This window comes from Fopius arisanus, unplaced genomic scaffold, assembly GCF_000806365.1.
Source record: "Fopius arisanus strain USDA-PBARC FA_bdor unplaced genomic scaffold, ASM80636v1 scaffold00035, whole genome shotgun sequence".
Classification (NCBI taxonomy): Eukaryota; Metazoa; Arthropoda; class Insecta; order Hymenoptera; family Braconidae; genus Fopius; species Fopius arisanus.
Window position 1 is genome coordinate 1017807 of NW_011887774.1, and position 21300 is coordinate 1039106.

Genomic DNA, 21300 nt, shown 5'->3' on the forward strand with positions numbered 1-21300 from the left:
CGGATCAGTTACCAATGCTACAGAATTGCTCATGGGATTCAGTAGGCGATCGGAAAAGAGCTAAAAAGTTGATTTTCCTATCCTGTTATATATACGAAATCGTTTCCGCTCTGATGGGAAAGAAGTTCGTGATATTTGTATTATTTATGTTAATTTCATTCGAGAATCCAACTTTTATCAATCTCCTCGAATTTTTCCGGTTGAAAAGATTCAGCAAATAGTCATTCTTATACCCTTGAATTTTCAAAACTACAGTTTTATCTCACTGTTGAAGACATCGTATAATTTTTCTCTTTTATTGCATAAAATTCCGAGGATTATTTTGACATTATCTTCAACAGAAATGGGATACCTTGGGAATTGAGTAAAATTTCTCGACAATTTCCCTTCCTGACTCGAAATTTTGTGAAATCTTCATTGCGCTCGCAATGAAATTGAATTCAATCAGTTATTGCAATTATTCAATTCTAAATAATGCTGTTATGAAGTAATTCCAGAGGAAAATATAAATAGCACAAATTTTTCTTCCAGAACCAGCTACGAAATAATAAAAATCTAATTTATTTCATCCTGCTACAATTTTGTTAGTGTTTTCAGCATCCGGACAGATTATTTCCACAGCCGAATGCCCTTGATGACCCACAAAATAAATAACACAAATAGGTTTTTATAGTTTCCCCTTGTGATTCAATTGCTTTTTAGAATTTATGGATGATAATTAAACAGAAACACCTGTTTTCATTACTTAATTGACCATTCAATTCCACCTTTCTACCCAGCTAACTGCCTTAATCCACCGGATTTTGAATTAAATGATTCAGAAAATTGATCACAGAAAAGCAATGAATCCCGCATATCGTCATTACGACAATTAAAACCGGTGATATATGTTTATGCGTTTATACAGGTGCTGTGACTTTAATGGAGTAAAAAAAGGGACGAAAAATTGTAACACGAAAGCGATCGGATACCGGAAGGATTGGCCCATTGAATTTTCAGACCCCTTGAAAATAGTGCGGAGGAAGTATTTATTAGATTGGAATCTAAACGCCCCCACCGAAAGGTCTGAAAGCGTATTTCCTACGCCGTAGGTGGTTTTCAAACCCAAACGAATCCCTTGGCCTTTTTCTCCCCTTAATAGTTTAGCCTCGCCTTTCTCTAAAGAGAGGGTTCATGGGAAATTAGCAGGAGCAACTTTATTAGCTGATGTCACGAGAGCTCAAAAGTACATAAGCCACTCGTGAAACGTTCAGATTCAAAGGTTCATGAGTTCCCATCATAAAATTATTTGATGTACGTGATGAATCCTAATTAATAATTATGAGTTTCATTCATTGGAGATATGATTTATTGTGTTCTACCTTCAAGACGAGGTCTAATGGAGGATATATTTCACTTCATATTTACGACACCTGTTACAAATCACCATTTCTTGTAAGAGCAGATAAGAATCTTCGCTTATTATCCTAGGAAAATTGGTCATTCCTCATTAATGAGTAACGGACGTATCGGGAAACTTAAAGGCGGAAAGAAAAACCGTGTGACATTCGGCTATGGAATGTCATTTGAAAACAAGATTATGAAATTCAATGATTGTAAGAAAATAAAAAATTAATCAAAGGGAAGAAAGGATGGCGGCCATTCTCCAGCTGCAGATGAAAAGCACCCGACATCGGAAAATAAAGTCAACAGTCGATTGGAAATGTCTCGGGAGGGGGGTGTAGTTAAATAAAAGTCTTTATTGTAATGCCGACCAGAACTCTTTATCACTGAAAAAGAAATTTGATGGATGTGTCAGGAAAGGTTATGAATTTGTCATGCGACAACAAATGAGAGATCCTAAAGTTCCCGCTATGGGAGGCTTGGAAAGAGGTCAGCAATGCGTTATCGTTCTATTTTCTAGTGTCAATAAAAGTGAATAAATTGTCGAACTAACACAAAAGTAGATCAATCCTAAAAAATTCGGAAAGTTCAAGCAGCTATCAAGGGGAGATGTGATAGATATGCAAATTAAAAAATCTGAAATTTTTAATGAAGACCAAGTGACAGGAGTTTTTTTTTAATCGAAATCTTCATTATTAAATTGATTCAGAGAATGTTTATTTCAGGAAGTTTCTTTGAAATAACAATTTTTTTTCAATTTTCAGTGTTCTTAAAATACCAGTTTTTGTAATGTTCAGGTTTTATTAAGAATCTGAAAATTCAGTTTTCATTGACCAATTTTCAGGGGATTTTCACAGTGATTAAGAAATTTATGATGCGTTTTCAATCGACATCGAACTTAAACTCACGCGATTAAAAAATTTATAACAGTGTATTAAACAAAAAAAAAATAGTAACTTTATTGAAAATTATAACGGCTCCAGTTGTGTTGCGAATTCGCACAGCAATTGACCTTTCCCACAATAATACAATATTTAAACAATAAATAAATTAATAATAAATTAAATAAATAAAATCACTGATTCAATTCATCAGAATAAACTTGACTGCAAGTGTTTCTTCACATACAATTCCGAAACAACAACTTCAGCAATTATAAAATAATTGATGCTAACCGAATTATGCAGTTGAATATATTCCCAAATATTTAATTTCACCGAGAAGAAACCGTTTGAGGTCCACAGCAATAATCCGAGTTCCAACAATAAATCATAGAACGTCACCAGATAATAAACCCCCAATGCCCATCATTAAAATCTACAATGATCTTCAAAAATCCAAAACTCAAGTGGCAAAACTGAAAAGCTGAAATGAGTGACAAGTCGAGCGTGAACTTCCTGCATTTATCCCCGAGACATCAGTAACGCCTTGGGATCTCGTTACGCTCAATTTCCCCGATTTCAGTGAGTCTTTTGTATCGGTTTACGCGTTCTCAAGGTACAGAGCCTCGAGTGTCATTAATGTTGCTGTCAAACATTGAGTATTGTCACGATATTTATGACATTTTACCTGACTCGGTACCCCATCACCTAACAACTGGTTGTTGTGTAATAGTGAAGCTGTTGTCTGAGGTACGACCCTTCGATATTTGGCATTGAGACCCGTGCCAGCCAGGGATTATTTATCGTACCACTTTATCCTCAAACTACCATAAGTGAGCGCAAACTGTCGTCCATTCGCAGCTCGTAGAATTGACAAATCGTTCCACCTTTGGCCAAACAATGCCACAGATTATAGCGTTTGTGGAAAGACTCCTATAAAAAATTTCTGAAGGGTTGTTCATCACTGGCTGATCCTCCATTGGAGACAAACCTCAACATTCCCATTTCCATAAATTTTTATTTGTCAAAAAAAAAACCTTCGACATCATCGGAGAGTCATCCATTCTTCGTAATCAATCGAGAATGAAATTTAATTTTCTGGAGAAAGCATTGTACCCCAGTCATTGTAGACTATCGTGAGACCGCAAAATTCGTACAATCCTTTCTCTTTCATTTCAATTAAATCCCCGGGAGAATACCGCGATCCGTGTGAAACATATTACGGTATGCGTGCTTACAAAAAAAATAATGAGAAGAACAGTGGATTCCCCAGGGGCTGAATGTTTACACAAGCGACCCGGTATTTTTATCCGAATCGAGAATGACTCATAAAGATCGGCGTACTGACACGCATACCCAGGCCAGGTCAACTTCAAATCCCCTTTATCTTTTTGTTCTCTTCTGTTGTATCATGTGTGGTTCCAACTGCTTGTACACTCGTGGTATTATATACTGATGATCAACCATTTCACGTTTGGTTGTCTCTTGTGACACACACCGGGTGACAGGGCTGCATATGGGAGGAATCTATGAGACATCGGTCGAATATGTTTTAATATTTGAAGAAAGATTACGTGAGGGACAAGAAGGTACACTCGGTCCAGTAGAAGATTTATTGATGCTGGTGCTTCGAAAATATTTATTGAATAATAGCCATGTGACTAAGAATGAATTTTGATCAATGAACTTTGTGCATCACCAATATTCCCATCAATATATTCTTGTTATGATGAGTAATATGATATGGGCTATTAAAATTCATTGATATTAGCATAGGATTCTAAAGATTATTAATTTTTTTTATAACAAGATTTCAGATTAATCTCGGGTATAGATAACCCTCAAAACTATGCGTATAATTCTAAATGAATTAATATTGTTGCTGTGATATTTATAAGTGAGAATATTGAGGCCCAGTAATTTTTTGTTGTATCGGCGGCGAGAAAATACAGAGAGATGACGGAAACAGAGTTCACACCCTCAGGTGGGGTCGGGCCCATAACATCAGGGACCCCACAGCCTGAAAAAAACAGGATCAAAGGACAATTAGGCCTTCAAAGCTTTGACCTGCCAATGGGTCACATTTCCTTGACAGTCTTCCGCCATTTATCCATTCTTATGGACAGGTGTGTTTGTTTTATATTAATTTGTATCATGTTTAAGTTTATTAAATTCAATTTTTCTTCGAATATCGTGACTTTATGAATTTATCTACTATAATACGTCTCTTAGAACGCCTTCATCGGACCATCGAAGAGAGTGAAGAACCACTGAAAACCAGAATGATTATTTATAATCGCTCAGAGGCACCTGCCGAAGGGCTTTCCCATGTGGCCGAAAATAATCCCAACACACGGTAAAAAGAAGAGTTGGCAAGCGAGTGTAGTAGAATCACGAAGTGTCTAAATATAATTCAACACACCCACTGTTCACATTAAAAAACGAACAACTTACAAAATACTGAAATAGTCCCCTCCCACGTTGATTGAATTGTCATTGAGGAAATACAGGAAATATGGGGTGGATTTAATCTATAATTTACGTAATTCCATTCAGTAAAAGGATTTCCCTTTCAGGATATGATTGATGGACTGAACCACTCAACTCTTTCAAATATTTCCCATTTCATGGAATCCGAGGATTTATTGCCACTTGGAGGGTCCCCGAATGGTAATTCAAACCCTTCATTTAATGAAAAAATGAAACATCCCCGTAGCACTCGTTACGGTAATTTATTCTTTAAAAAACCTAATATAAAACACATTATATTTGTTGACCATGTGGGGTGCGTAGTCTGGTCATCTGCCGAAAATTTCAACCAAGACTGGAAATGATGTATGTCCCCCATTGAGGAGAGTGTGAAAAAAATGACAAAAAATTGGAAATCCCCCTTTGAATTGTAATATAGATTTTATTGGTGGGGTAAACCCTGGCAGCGTGACGGCTCATTACACTTTTCGCAGTGGACAGTACAGAGATGAGTCGGTCCCTCTGTGGATATTTTGGGATTGAAAGTGAATACAGAGCCATGTGTTATAGCCTGGACCCTCTTGGTCAACCTTTCGCATTATAAAACCATAAACCATGGAGAATCACTGCTCTCTCGACCTTTTCACATCTCCAACTCTCCTCCAACCATCGGGTCTACCCTCGTTTTTCAGTAAAGAGGAGAAAAAAAAATCTCTTCCCCCTCATATCGTTCGACGTCATTAGATCCTCGATGAAGGACGACGAGGGTTCGCAGGGTGTATATTAGGTGAAAAAAGATACTCGTGATCTTTTGATTGTAATAGATAGATAGATTCGAGAGTTAATTTGATTTCTCCGGCGGTGGACCTAAAAAAAGCCGGGGCAGACTGCTTGGCGGCTGGGGCCAGTTTATTTGGAGATAAGGAGACTGTGGGGAAGGGTTTTTTTTTTCTTCGAGCGGAGTTGAATCTTGACGAGGAACAGACTTCTTGGAAATAGACCCAGCGGTGATGGAGGAGAAACGAATGGATATATGAGGAATTCAGAAAACATTGAAAAGATTATCTGTCAGGATTTTATTGCGATTAATTGGATAATGGAGGTATGTGGCAGCTGAATTGGTAAATAATTTATTATCTTCATAGACATATTGTTTTTTCGTCGGATTTATTATTATTACGATTACTAAATATATTGGGAGGCTCCAGTAATCTTATTGCCTAATTGTTCAGATATTTTCGGTACAAGATTTGGAAAAGATAAGTTGAGAGATTTTATTTAGTCGGGGTAAAATGAAAGAATGACTTGTTATCGACATAACGGTGAGTCATCAGACAGGTCGGTAATTTTTACGGAACAGATCGGAGAATTTATCGGATGATTCGTACAATTTCTCTTCCAACCACCACTTTTTATTGAATTTAATTTGGCTCGCGGCTTACAGCTCGTACGTAATTTCATAATTTCAAATTCTTTATCTAGTAATTTTCATTCAATTCTTCTGTACATGTGAAGAGGATTTGGCATAGTATTTACAGTAAGTAGCAGGATTCCATCTGTGCTACATATATAGAATATGACGATTCAAATGAATACATTACAATTACTCCATACTCCATTCATTCCAATTTGTCCCAGGTATATAATCACATAAAATCTCTCCATACCACAAAACCTTTATGAATTTATAATTGCCATGTGGACTGACAACAAAATGAATAATTCCATTATTCATGTAATCACAGGATTGTTACTCCATGGGAATGTAACAACTCGCTTTGGCAAATGGTCAAAGCAGATTTCAACTCTGGTATTTCTCTCAACAGGTGCTCTCTCCCTGCCCTAGTATGCAGCCGGCATCTCAAAACTTGAAAAAATGTGTACGCAAGCACTCATACGAGTGAAGCCCTCTTCTCCACACAATTCCCCTCATGTACAAAAGGTGTGCCCGTATATTTTCGCCTTCACTATTTCAAGTATCTTCGGGAGTTTCTTTTCGTTGAGCAGTTGCATGGATAAAACGTTGGAGAAGCATCCTCTTTTGCTCGGTTGAATCGATTCAGCTTTGACCAGAATCCACTTGAGACTCTTACCATTGTTTCACATCTTCTCTTGAGTGAGAAAAGGTGTTTTTGGAAAGGGTGAAGGTCCACTCTGCGGCTAATTCCGTGGTAGGCAAACATGCTGGTCATTAGAGGAGATTTTAATACTGGGTGTTGTGGCTTCTTACTGCTTATGTTTCTGTTTCTATGGGTTTATTTTTTTTCTCATCCTTCAAATACAAGTGTACAGTTAAACTCTTGAATGTACTTGGGACATATGCTGGTCGTCAATCTTAAGCTGGTATTTAATTTCAGAGGATCAGAACCTAATATCGATTATTTAGATCTACAAAACAGTTTTGGGAGGATATGATTATATATTTTTTGATTATCCAAGTTCTGGGAAATGATTTCCATGCCAATGTATCCGTTCCTTAAATGAATGGATGTAAACGTGAAGTTCCCATTTTCATATTTTACCTAAAAATCAATTTTCTTTTGGGTATGGAGATTCATTGACATGGAAAATAGCTGGTCGGACTGACTAGTTTCTTAAAAAATGAATACTTATTGTCTCTTTCTGCTATCAAATCAAATAGCTTAATAGAATTCAGAGGAAAGGGCTGGGGCAAAAACATATCTTTTCAAGATGTCTCCATTTTTCCTTTGACACCGCCCCAGAATAAAAGAACGATACTCGAAAAGATTAGGTTGTCACAAGCTTTTCCACGTTTCGAAATAAAGCGACAGTCAGACCAACATGGAAAAACTCACAGATAGGAGAATAAAAGAGGAATGAAAGGACAAAAACTGGGGAGTCATCGTATTGCCCTGGAGCTGGGGAGATTCGGAGGCATCGAGTGACCGTATCCACTTGAAAACAAAAATAATTCTGTCTTTGGGTGAACGGAAACATGGGTATATAAGCTCTTCACAATGGGGAAGATATTTCCTCTAATGAAGCAAGACGAGTAGCTACTCCAGCGCCAATTACACTTGAACCATTGGGTTCTTGTCCTCTTCTGCTCCAGCGATGGTACTTGAGTTTCGTCATTTGGGAGACTGAAAATTTTTGTAAATGGATTTCCCTGACTATTACTGCTCACGGTAAATCGAAAAAAAGTGATATCAAATTGAAACTTCTACATTGAGAATTGCATAAACATGAATACGATGTCAGATTGCTACAATTTTAGACAATTAAACTTGAATTTACAAGTTAAAAAAATCAAATTTTCAACTATGACAAAGTGACGCGTGGCATTTCTGGATAACTCTTCATTGACGAATCACTTAATTTTTTAAATATTCTCGAAGTTCAGATGCATTTAAAAATCAGGCAATAATTCCCCCAAATGTTTGATTCGTTAAAAATTTGATTGCATTTAATGATGAACAGAATATATAATATATGCAGGCATGATCAAAAAATCACATATTTATACTCCTGAGTGTGAAATTAATGAGATCATCAATTTCAGACTGGAGGAGGACTATACTTCTATTCGGGAGGAAAATGTGAAAAATCCCGGAAACTCATAAGCGAAATAGATGGAAAATAGCAATCGGTCTGAATCTCCTATCACACTAACTGAAGCTGATAGGGTCACTCACTATCGTAAGCCTTGATTAACGGATTTAATTATAGCATCCTCCAAGTATGTGTGTTGTGAGCTCACCCCAGGAAGAGCCGGATCGGCAGTGGTCATTATACGAGACGAGGGTGAGACCCACTCCTGGTACAGTATACATATCCGAATCCCATTGAGCCAGAGGACGCCACCTACATAAGCGTCAGTTCTGCATAACGTCAATCCAACTGCCAGAGTATTATGACTCAAACCCGCTGGTTTTAAGCCGACCTCCCCCTGGGACTGGGACTTTAAATCGTGAGGACTATCTTCCTGATGAGATGGAGAACAAGTGAGCGGACAGTCTTTTGATTAAAAAATATCATTTCCCAACGAGTGAGTGCGTAAAGTGGTGTGACAAAAGGTAATCGATCAAAGGGCGACATTTATCCGTGAGTCGCCATACACCAAGTAGAAGTTGAATGTTCATGGAAAACCATTAAGGGAGCGGAGACGATCATTTGTTATGGCACGTATGTGCCAGGGCTCTCCCTCTGTTAATGCCGAGTTTCACGGCTCCGCGGATATTCCTCGGTGGCACTGAATGCCAACGTATTAACGGAGAGTGTTGCTATGGGGTCATGTACATGTAGAAGAAGAGGGCCATGTTTATCCTCGGGATTAAACCACCGAGATCGTTCATGCCTCAGGGAAAATATTGAATTCGGAACGAGATATATGACCAACGTAAAAACCTAATTTCGACTAATAAATATTATGCTTTGAGGATGTTCTATGGGCGTATCATTCCGATTGAGTGATCAGCGGACAATTATGCATTTCTCATAGATGAACATCGATTCTTATTGAAGCCAGTTAATTCTTTAGTGGATAGCGACCGCAATGAAACCGGTCTTTATCAGAATGACTGCAGGACTCCTCGATTTCAGGTCAGATGCACCTGATCAGAATCTGATTCGAATAATTGCAGACTAACGGACCTTAGTATAAGATCAGGCCCACTTCATCTGCACCTGATCGAACTGATTACAGGTGAGCAAACTTCAGACTCAAATCAAGCTCACCGAATCAGAATTAATCATGAAGTTCTACGGTCTTAATTGCAACACGTTGATGACAAATTATTCTGAGAAATGTCATGGCTTCTCTAATCTAAAGCCACACATGGAACTTTTGGACGAGACTTTATAGTAAGCATACAGACGATTGACCACTGAGAAATGAGTATAATTCGTAATGGCCAATGAGAAATAAGCTTACTCTCGGTAACTGACTTCATGTGTATTACCTTTTATTGAAAGCATATAGTAAAGTTCAGTGTCACTTGAATTAATAATATCGGCTCTTTTAACGATCAGTATAATCGATATCAAATCAACATAAAACTCAAGAATATATAGATTTTATAAATTTCCAAATTTCTGTTCACTTTTACTGACCACTTGAGCTGTAATTTGCAATTCTCACCAATTTGTAAATCAACTTTTCACTTTTCAAAACAAAATATCTTCCAATTTTACCCAAAAGCTTTTCTTCGTTGAAGTTTTATAGATTGGATTTTGATTATTATGAACAAGAACTGGTTTATTAAGATGTCGATTTATTGCCGATTGTAAGAAAATTCAGTAATTATTTAATTATTTGGGGTTGCGCGGTAATGGACTATTAGTAGCCTCAAAGTTAGTTATGGATATTTGCTATTGGTAATTATTTATTTGTTGACCAAATCATTTATACATAACGACTAGCTATTCCATTGAATTTATAGCCACTTGAATATTCAATGGAAGAGGGTGCCGAAACCTCTGATACATCTTGTCGGATTTCTCCAGATTTAGGAGTATATAACGTGCACAATGCGGAATGGTGACCAGATTCATACCAGGGGGATATTGCCAGTCTCCTTGGAAATCACAGAAAATTTAACGCTATGCAAATTCAGTGGTCACCATTCGATTTGGCTTTGCATATGAATGGTAAAGAGAGGAGGTAGTCACTGTGACGTGGAATGTCTCAAGATGATGCTAATCGAGGGCTTCTACCCTTCTATCTTCCAGAAACTGAAATTGAGGTACGGTTCGTTTGGTTTAGTGCTCGGTGACAGATGGGGTAACGAGGCGAGAATTCCGAAAATTTTCAACGAATTGATCCACCATTTTCGTCAAAGGGAAAAACATTTCTTAAACTGGGTCTTGAATTTCATTATATTTCCTTTAAGATCTATTATTTTTACATTAAGTCCTTTACCAGCATCTGGACTCTCCGGATGTATTGGTAATTTCTGAAGATGTCTGGCAGACTATTAATCAGATCGACAGAACGATTCGCCAGAAATCGGTAAAAAAAAACATGAAAAGTGAAATTGAGAGATTTTTTCTGAAAATAAGAAATGGCTTTCCAAGTTTTAAGTTTAAGGTTTATTCATGTAATGTAAAGTCTTCATCTACAATATATGTTTATGTATGATTTTCACGTGTGAGAATAAGAAAACTTTCTTATAATAAAATCTATAGAAATAATATCTATAGATAATATCTGTAGAAATATATATAGATCATTCAAAACTCATCAAGATTAATGAATGTTTTCAAAGACTATTATTGGATTCTTTTATGAAGACTAGTTATCACTTTGTAATCTTAATAGCACATAATAAAATTTTATCATTTTTGTGACGCAAATTTAGTACTCATTCTACTCAACTTCGGGAATAATCAACGAAAGTTCGCTTGTGACCTTTTAGTTGAACGTATAGTCGTACATTTGAAGGCAAAACATTGTTAGGAGATAACTTCAATGGAAATTTTGGTTGTGAGTAATCACTCGGTATTTTTTTATTTCATCTCAACTTATCGTACGTTTCTAGAAAGATCCACTCTATCATAATGGAATTTGGAAAGGAATGGTTGAAATTCCAAGGCATTGGTGTCAATATAGGCATTTATTGTTGGAGAGACTCAGAAAATTTCCGGATCGGATCGCTCAGGTAATGTCCATAATTTATTACACTTTTGGAAAATGACATTTGAAGTTTTTCAAGCAAAAAAAAATTCAAATTTTCTACCGTAATAGAGTGGCATGAAATTTCTGGAGAATTCTTCATTAACGAATCAATTAATTTCGTGAATATTTATGTAATTCTCAATTTTCTGATCCATGAAAACCGATGCAGACAAACTATGAAAATAGTTAAAATTCAGGCGATAACTTCTGTGATTTTTCATATATTGAAAATTTTATTGCATTTCAATTTTAATTTTTACGATGGGTTTAAAAACTTGAGCTTTCTTACTCTTTTTACAGTTTTTAGAATGGACTGAAAGCTTTGCTTTACGCAGAAAAACAACCAAACATATTTCAGATTTTTTTTTAATTTAAATTCAACATGTAATGTCTATAACAATTGCATACTCCATTTCACAATATACGATCTGCAAAATTCTCAAAAACCTATTCAATCGTAAAAAATCAGAAAAAAAAAATTTCCCCCGAAACTAGAATATTATTCGAAAAAAATTTGCTACTTTGACGAAACTGCTTCGATATCCTAAACATGAATAATCTGATTTCCTTGAATTTCCAAGATAATTGGAAAATTACTGAATGTTTTCATTTAAAGTTGGATCCAAATTCGCTTAACTAAAAATTAAGACGACATTCTAACTTAAATTCCAATAAATTTCCAACTGGATATGAATCTGACGGGAAATCTTACCTTAGATGAAATTATGTGCTTACTAATATTTCTCAATTAAAATCGATCGAAATCCCATATTCCGGAGGGCTTATACTTTTTCGTAATTGTCCGTTCCATTAAACCATTGTTCAAGTCAAATGTACACTGAGAGAAATATTCAATAAAAATTACGTGTATTTTCCGTAATTCTGAAGCGAAATGTGGTTGTTGGAAATTTTACGGAACTGTCACGTAATTTTTATCTAAAGTCACGGAATTTTTCCGCGGTATTCCGTAATTTTAATCTGAATTATCGGTGAAAAATAATGATACCGTCACTTAAATTTTTCGAATCAACTCCGTAATCGGTAAGTGAACTGAAAGTTCCGTAATTTTTACTAAATATTTCTCTCCGTGTATGATATTATCTTTTACCTGTTCTGAACATTAATAAACAGGGCAAAAACATTTCCGCCGTAAATGCAATTCATAATCAAAGAAGTTGGTAATGAAATTCTTCAATAAAAATTTTAAAAGGCTGTAACAAATCTAATTGTATGTGAATTGTAGATCGATGCTGCGACCGATAGGAAAGACACTTACCGAGACTTAACAGACAGAGTCCTTAGATGTTCCGTCTGGTTGAAAAATCAAAAGCTCAAGTCTGACGATGTAATCGGAATATGCACCTATAATCATCTGGATACGTATGTCCCGGTAATTGCAACAATTCTCGCTGGGCACATCATAAATCCTTGGTGGAACGCAGTTTTGGATGATGGTAGCTAGCAATGCTCTCACGAATATACAAATCTCTGAAAATTTACCAAAAAAAAAGTAAAAATTGCAATTCGAACGCTAATCCGGGAGTGAAATGAAGTTCAATGAAAAGTATGAGTTGGATCACAAATTGTACCAATCTGGGAGCCATTTTACGCCGTTCGTCATTTTTCCCCGACGCATGGGAAATTTTACGAAGAATTTTCTGTAACATTTACGTAACGATCTTATACATTTTTCAGCAATGAACTAGAAATTCCGAATCGTTTAATTAATTCATTTCGTTCGACTCCCATAAAACTGCCGGGAAATAATGTCATTTGAATTACGTGAACATTCCGTAATTTTTACTGAATATTTTTTTCTGCGTGGAGATAATATAATTGCATTATTTCCTGTTGTATCTCTGCTCTTCCCAGATATGGCGAAATATTTTCTGAATCTCACGCAACCAAAGATAATCTTCGCTGACGATTTGACCATAGCAATCATAAAACAAGCGGTCGATGAGGTTGGATCTACCGCGAAGATCATTGCCTTCAAGGAAACCCCGGGTTTCGAATCTCTTTCTCAGATCTTGAAGGCCCAGAATGTGACTGAACTTTCTGAGTTTCAACCCAACATTCTGGAAGATATTGAAGAACCAGCCTGGATTGCTTACACATCCGGAAGCACCGGATTCCCCAAAGGTGCTCTCCTTAGTTATCGAAGATTAACTCTCATCGTGGATCCCATCTCTGAGAAGCCAAAGATCAATTTTTGGGCCCCTGGCATATGCTGGACAACTGGAATATCCAATATGTTTTGGACCATCACTTCTTGCTCTACAGCTGTAATTCGCACTGATTTAACCGAAGAAATCATTGCTCAAATACTGGAAAAGTACAAGGTAACGTATTTCTTCAAGTACCCTCAGCACTAAATGAGGAATAAAACAATATCCATTGAAAACTTCATTATCTGATCTCTACATGGTCCTGGAATTATTATTCGCCACCCGATGCTATATATTATTTTCACCTTCCTGACCCTTATATGCGGAGACCAATCAGAAATAACGAATCATGTATAAATTAAATGAAAAAAGAAATACACCAATTCGAATTCGATTAATATTGTAATTTCTTCCCGTAGGTCACCAACATGATGACATCAAATACAGCGATTGCAGCTAGAATGTCAAAAGTAGAAGCGATCAAAAGTTACGATTTTTCATCTGTGCAAATGGTAGTTTTCACTGGAATCGGTATGATCCCAGAAGTGGATGAGTTCCTGGGGGATATTTATCCGAATGCTGTGATAGTTAATTGTTACGGTAATGAGAGAGATGAATTATTATATGAATATTTTTCGACTCATTAAGTAATTTCGGGGGTGTTGTCTTATGGATTATGTATTATGCAGGTACTACAGAAGTAGGTTATGTAACCGCCCGTATCAAAAGACATAGAAAACTCATGTCTTGCGGACAAATCGCTCCAAACTGTGAAATCAAAATCGTTGATCCAGAGAATGGAAAAATATTGGGACCCAATCAAGAGGGAGAAATGTATGTCAAACATGTAGGGATGATGCGAGGATATTATAAAGACGATAAGAATACCAAGGCCGCTTTTGATGAAGAAGGTAATATAGACGGATAAGTAAAACAACAGGTATATGCAATGTATTATTTATTTCAGGATGGATTCGCACTGGTGATTTATCATATTACGACGAAGATGGTGACTTCTTCATTGTTGATCGCTTGAAAGAATTGATAAAATTCAGAAACAATATCCATATCATACCTGGTACAATAGAGCGAGTTATCCTGAAACATCCTGATGTTTTAGAAGTTGCTGTGGTAGCGAAACCGGATCTAACAGATGCTGAACACCCAATGGCTTTTGTGTTGAGGCACCCACACGCAACTGTAATGTACCAAAAATATTGCGGGATACTCGAATATCTTTCAGTAGAAATTTTTTAGAAATTCGGGAAATAAAACTGTCTGAGAGCTTCGAATACTGCTCTGATTGGCTGACATCTGAATTTGGAATGATGAAAAATCATATACATATTCTGTTGCAGGTGACTGAGTACGAGATCTATGAATTGGTGTCTCAACATTTACCAGATCATATGGCTCTAAGAGGAGGTGTGATTTTTCTGGATAAAATTCCACATACAGATACAGGAAAAGTGTCTAAGAAGGAATTGCGGCGTATGGCGGTGTCTCTTGCAATTGAGCAATAACTCAATATTGCCACCGTAAGTTTTATTTACATGAGAATAAATTTGATAAACCCTCGTGACAATTATCATACGCATCATCGTTGGAAATACGAATCCGAATTGAAGAGAGAGATAGCGTGGCTTCATAGCGAAGGGTTGGTCTACCCTCTGATTAAAAATTCTCGCGTGGTTAAGCCTCTGATAATGATCTTTCTCCAACCCCTCACCAACCTGTAGGGGTTTAATATAGTATGGAGCAAAAGCGATTGTACTTACGCAGTGAGCGTGCACCACATGGGATGGATAAAAGAGGAAATAGCTGGAGGTCATCGCGCTTGGGAATTAACGATTTTGTGTTGGTATCACGGATTGAATTTACTTTACTTAATTCTATGAACAAAAAAAAATGAAAGCTTTCAGAAATGAGTGACAATTTTTCCGCTATCTCAATCCAATAAATTTGAAAATGAAACGTCTGATGTGCATTCCTCAGATTTATCACCAACCATTGGATTATTAATTAGAATGAGAGGATATTAATACCCCGCCAAAATTAATCAAATTCCATGCAGCCACTTGAAGGTTATAATCCGTCACAGAGTGCTCGGACCGTGAAACCGGATGGCTCTGAAATTTGTAATAAACCTAACGACCCTAGCAATGAAAAGTAACGTTTCACTGATCCCCTTTTGGATGGGTGATGGGCGCAAGCTCAGACACCCGACAAATCAGAGTAATTGCAAATCCGTATCAGCGAATTAAGCGTTTTAGCCTTCAATAGAAGACAGCAGCCAAAGCTCTCTTTTTGTCTTTGGATTTTCATCGGTCCTGTAAGCATTGCAGCCACTCCCAGGATCAATCCAAAGCACATAAAAACATGATATCAAAATTTTTATTCTTAAAAGAAGCTTTTATTGAGCTTTTATATAACATTCATTGAATAATTATGTTGTAAATAAAGAGGACTAAATTAAGCCCTAGAAAAAAATAAATTGTAATTTTACTTTTATTTATTTTATTAATTGTCAATGTTATGAAATACATGAGTGTGTATATGAAATTAATGTACAAATGGGGGGCATACAATTTTACATTGATTTTGGTTTCCCCCATCTACTCGATAAACAAAGTTTGGAGTTCATTTCTTACATGATACTAATATTCTGCAAGCTTCAATGAACTAAAAAATGATGATTCTTCATTGAAGTTGAAGTGTTGAAGTATTTGGTTTCAAAGATAAATTCAATGGTCTCTTCATTTCTGACATTTTATTCTGGTTCTTTGTGTTCATCTTTGATTTGTTTGTGAAATTCTGTCTTACTGCGTCTTTTATTTGAATCCCTGAAAAAACATCCCCGGAAAAAATATCCCGGAAAAAAAATCCCGGAAAAAATATCCCCGGAAAAAATATCCCCGGAAAAAATATCCCGAATAAAATATCCCCGGAAAAATTATCGCCAAGAAAAATTCTAATATTTAATTCTTAATAATAAATATTTAAAAATGTTAATTTTAATAATTTACAAAATGCATTTTAGAAAAAAATTTCTTTATTTATTATGACATATAAAAGGGTTGAGGGTTCGATTCCCCATGATATTAAAATCATCTTTTCTTTTCTCAAATTTTCATTTAATGTGGTATGTGGGGAGTGGGAGGGGGCTTCGCATTTATTTAAGGAAAACATCAGAGTAAATTTTAGTAAAAATTACGCCACGCGTTTAAGCAGAGTAAATACAATTATACCGAATCTTCCACTCAGCACATTCAAATAACAACATCGAGTGTTCAAATGGGAATTTTCCCAATAATGAAATATTCAGAACTACCATTAATCCTCGCTGCATGGACGAAATCAGCCTGACGAATTTACGTCGTTTGATATTCACGGCTTAGGCAAATGAAACGCTGCACACACGACAATGTTCCCTGCCAGTGCAAACAGTTTATGAGAATCCATCGTATGCCTGATAAATATTTCTGTCGTATCTATGTGCATTGATGCTGTTGGAAGGTGTATGCGTGAATGCTTGTGTACTCTATGCTCGTTTGAATTTTGTACAAGATTGTGATGTGTGACTAATGATCGGTGAATTAATGACCTGTGATTCCCATGACAATCCAGTTGATTGTTTGGATGAAACCCTTTTGGAAGAGTAATGAGTTTAGACAGTTGACAAAAACATTATTATAATGAAAATACAGGATGATTAGAAGGGGTAGTTTGGGGGCTAAGAATTGAAGTTTGTTTGAGTTGTGGCGGATTACAGATGATCAATGATCGAATCTTGGAAAAAATAGCTTAAGGGTATCCTTATTCAGATTCAAACCCAAACTAAATGGAAAGTTAGTTTTTTATTTTCATTTTTTTATATCTGGCAGACATGTATTTACAATTTATCGCAATTTACTTAATCCTTTAACTTCTTATATCGAAGCGTTTGAATTAACTTGTGCTAAATTTATTTTAGTATTTCTATTCTTTTCCTTTAAAAATTACACATTATTTACACATTTTAAATTTACACATTGAAAAATTATAGATTGGTAGGAGGCAGAGCTTAAGATAACGATTGGACAGTCGACTAGATTAAAAATTAATACAATAACTGTCTAAAAAGTGAAAGAAGTTTAAATTCTGGGGTTGACTTTATCATAAACTCAGCCACTCAATCTTAGTCCGATGGAATAGGAAATTTCACGAATACATCATTGAAGAATTAATTAAATGTCAGTGATAAACTCATCTAAATTATCAATTATATGAGTTTCCATTCGATTTCAATTGGAACGATCACTAAATTTCACATTATCCTTTGAACTTCAAGAAACTTTGGTTAATAATATTGAATGTCTTTTGATTTTTCAATGAAAGTCTCACTTATTCAAGATCAAATACAATTGAATTGTTAATACATTTAAAATTCGTTGTGTGAATGGAATTTGTTGCCGAAATGTTCAACATTTTCTTATTTTTTTCATGTCATGCGTTTTTCATACCAGAATATTAACTAAGTGAATTGTTTAGCTAATAAAAAATTCGTTGTTATAAATTTCAAGTTTTCTAAATTCAAATTTCAAGTGTGACTTTCCAACAGTAAGGGTAGATCTGAAAAAAAAATAAATCGTTTATTACAATGAAACTATATGATAATAAGTAAAGGTACGAAAACGGAGACAAAAAATGAAGATTCGGTGGAATATCTTAGAGGAACAGAATGACAAATCACCGAATCTTGAAAAAATAAATCCGGGTGAATAATCTACCTGTTGTTAATCCTATTCAAATACCTATTGAAAATCAAATAGCGTGTTAACGAACAAGGTGGTTTTTGTAATAAATGACACCGGCAAAAAGTCGCATAGGATCACCCCTCTCCTCTAGTCCCGCTGTTAATTATTCAAGCTAAGGGGCTTGTAAGCAGATTGGTAGCTCCCTAAGCTCTATCTCGAATACAACAAGGGGTGTTGCAGAGCCAATGGCTCTGGGCTTGAGCAATACAGCCACACAGCCACAGAACACTGCGATGAAGATGGTGGTAATGAGGCCGGTGAGGGAGGGACGTGAAATTGAGGAGAGGAGAGAGACTTTAAACCACCCTTTACTTAGCGACTGGTGTCTGTGATTAGAACCAGAAATATGCTAAGCACCCCTTCCAATTATCGTGCCCACGGAGAGATGCGTTGGGTTAAGGCTTCCCAATTTCTTTCCTTGTGCTTGAGATAAAGACTCGACAAATTCACGGAGCATTAACCACACTTTTCTTTCATTCAACCCCTTCACCAGGAGTGTTACTTTAATCAGACTATTGTAAGTTGAACGAAAAGATATGGCATTGTTGGCAACTGAAGTTCTCAATTAAATTAGATTAAGTAATGGGAGTAGCCCAGGAGCTACTTCACTTCTTGATGGAGTCAGACCATATCACTTCGGAATGGAGTTGAGTTCATGTGATTTTAGGGTTGATTGTAGTGCCTTCGATTTTGACTTCAATGATTTTAGAATGACATGACATGATTTTAGAGACAGTGAAGTCATTGAAAGAAACATGAAATGTATAATAAAAAAATGCTATGACAAAAAGTACAGTCCAAAAATAAATTCAAATCTAAGGGAACACGACAAATAAAAGACTCAAATCAAATGCAAAAAGAACGGATTAAAATATTGCAGCAGGAAAATACCAAAAGTAAGAAAACCTTTGAATTATAATGTTTCAAGTGTAAGATATTTTTATTAATAATATTCCCGATATATATGCAATATTTTGACGATATTATATAAAATTTGACCAATAATAATTATTGTTGTGATATTTTTTATCATAATATTGAAAACTGATATTTCTACGCTGCATTATTATATAGAGTGGCCACATCTGCCGGAATCATGTGCCATCAGTGAATTCAATGACTTGACCACAAAAGGATGGACTTAATCAGAAACTGGTGCCATAATTTCGGGAGAGAATAGCCCCTGGAGAGTATCATACTTTCCTCGGTGGACTAGATGATTAGGAATTGTTAAAGAAAACTTGTTTTGAGATTTTAATCCAGGAAATTGGCAATAACAAGTGTAAAATAAGTATCGGGAATTGCCAATGTCCGGGGGGAAAGTTTTTCTTTGCCAGTTAAGGGAGTTGGTTAATGGCACCCCTCGGTCGATCCCCATCGGATATCCGATACAATCACTTTGGCTACTCGCTGCTGGCTTTTTGGACGGCTTATAAAGATCCCACCAGACAAATCCGTGCGGCAAACTACTATTGGACGCCTGTTGAAATTAATTCCACGTCCGAGCCACTAATTTAGGACGTGAAACGCGTCCTTTTCTCTAGAAAGACGCCGGTTTCAGGAATCTATGGGTGGCCGAGGGTATAAGGTTAGGAAGAGAGGACAAAACAGAATAGACGCGAACCAACTAGAAATGGGAGGTGGAGAATTCGTGGGTGGAACATTGTCGTTAACTTTTACGAGGCCATTAACGTGCGCGTCTTCCGCGATTTGCCAAGACCCCGTGGCTGGACTCACTGACGTCACTGTGACAAAAAGGAAAAAGAAGGGAGAACGGGCAAGATATTCCCGAGGGAAAAAGAATTAGCTGGGGACACGGTCCATGACCCCTTCTCTCCTTCGAGCATTCCTCTATTTTCTTTTCAATTCACCAAAAGTTTTCCCTCTGCGTGGCATTTATCCCTGCACTTTTCAATCCCTCCTATTGACAGCGAGAACCGCTAAGTCCACTAAAAACTCCAATGTACCATTTTCAAACCGCTTCACCTCTTTCGACAATAATAAATTGCAAATTATTATTCGATGAATTTGCGACTGTTTTTCGGTTTTCGGAAAAACCAACACTCATTGAAAATTTTATTCTTCAAAAATCCAGAATATTAAATAAATCGAATCATTTGTCAAGTGATGGTTTCAAGTGTAATGTTCGGATTATAGCATTTTCCATTTTTAAATAAAAATCATCCAGCTTGTGGGTTTAGATAGACAATACATAATCCATCCCATAAAGTATATGATCTGTTATGTATAAAATTGATCCACAATCCTAAATGGAAAGGAGTATTTACAGTTTGACGCACCCCGATTGCATTGTGCGAAGATGTTGATGGTACGTAAAAAGCACCCCGAAAGAAAGTGAAACCCGGCTTTTAAAAATAGACAGTACCGGAGTGAGATGAGTGCGGGCAGCGGGGCCGAAGCGTTTTGGGATTTGACACGCGTATCTAAAAACATCGAAGTCTGAGGGTCACGTGTCGCTTGCCTGTTTCCTCGCACTGCAACCCTGTCAGGTCACGTGACCGTTATAAAAGGGTTGAGATTTTCCAACCCCTCAAATTCTTTTTATTTAAAAGTGTTTTTTTACAGTGCACGTTACAACGCACCGAAACTCCATACATATGCATATCTCAACCGCGGCTGACGGATCGCCTAAGTCTGACTGATATATCCCATCGAAGCTACATGGGCTTCGCTTTTGATTATGAGATATTATTTCATAGACGGAAAACTTGCCCATCCCCCATAATCATCGAGTCGGTTTAATGGCTTTTTAAATGGTTGTGTAGATCGTGCTGGATTGTAATTCGCCGTGGGATATCTTTTTGTTCACGCCCCGTTGAGTAATTATCGCATTGCAAGATCAGATAGTTACGCATCGCCTGGCACAATGACAATCATCATTCAAAACGTAATGTTAATTGACGAACCGAGAAAATGTCACGCGTCTGATGTATGATTTCAGGGTG

The 21300-nt window shown here is 36.5% G+C and overlaps 1 protein-coding gene across 2 annotated transcripts; it reads left to right on the plus strand.

Annotated features, from left to right (window-relative positions):
* Nucleotides 1-11103: 11103 nt before the first annotated feature.
* LOC105266036 (4-coumarate--CoA ligase 1) lies at nucleotides 11104-16049 on the plus strand. Of its 2 annotated transcripts, XM_011303914.1 has the most exons (8): nucleotides 11104-11178; nucleotides 11234-11353; nucleotides 12614-12824; nucleotides 13243-13712; nucleotides 13958-14138; nucleotides 14228-14449; nucleotides 14506-14738; nucleotides 14897-16049. In XM_011303914.1, the coding sequence occupies exons 1-8, from the start codon at nucleotides 11164-11166 to the stop codon at nucleotides 15059-15061; spliced, it is 1617 nt and encodes a 538-aa protein (XP_011302216.1). In that variant the 5' UTR covers nucleotides 11104-11163; the 3' UTR covers nucleotides 15062-16049. The 2 variants fall into 2 exon arrangements, with proteins under 2 accessions (XP_011302216.1, XP_011302218.1); XM_011303916.1 differs by lacking the exons at nucleotides 11104-11178; nucleotides 12614-12824 and having other exon boundaries at nucleotides 11275-11353.
* The last annotated feature ends 5251 nt before the right edge of the window (nucleotides 16050-21300 follow it).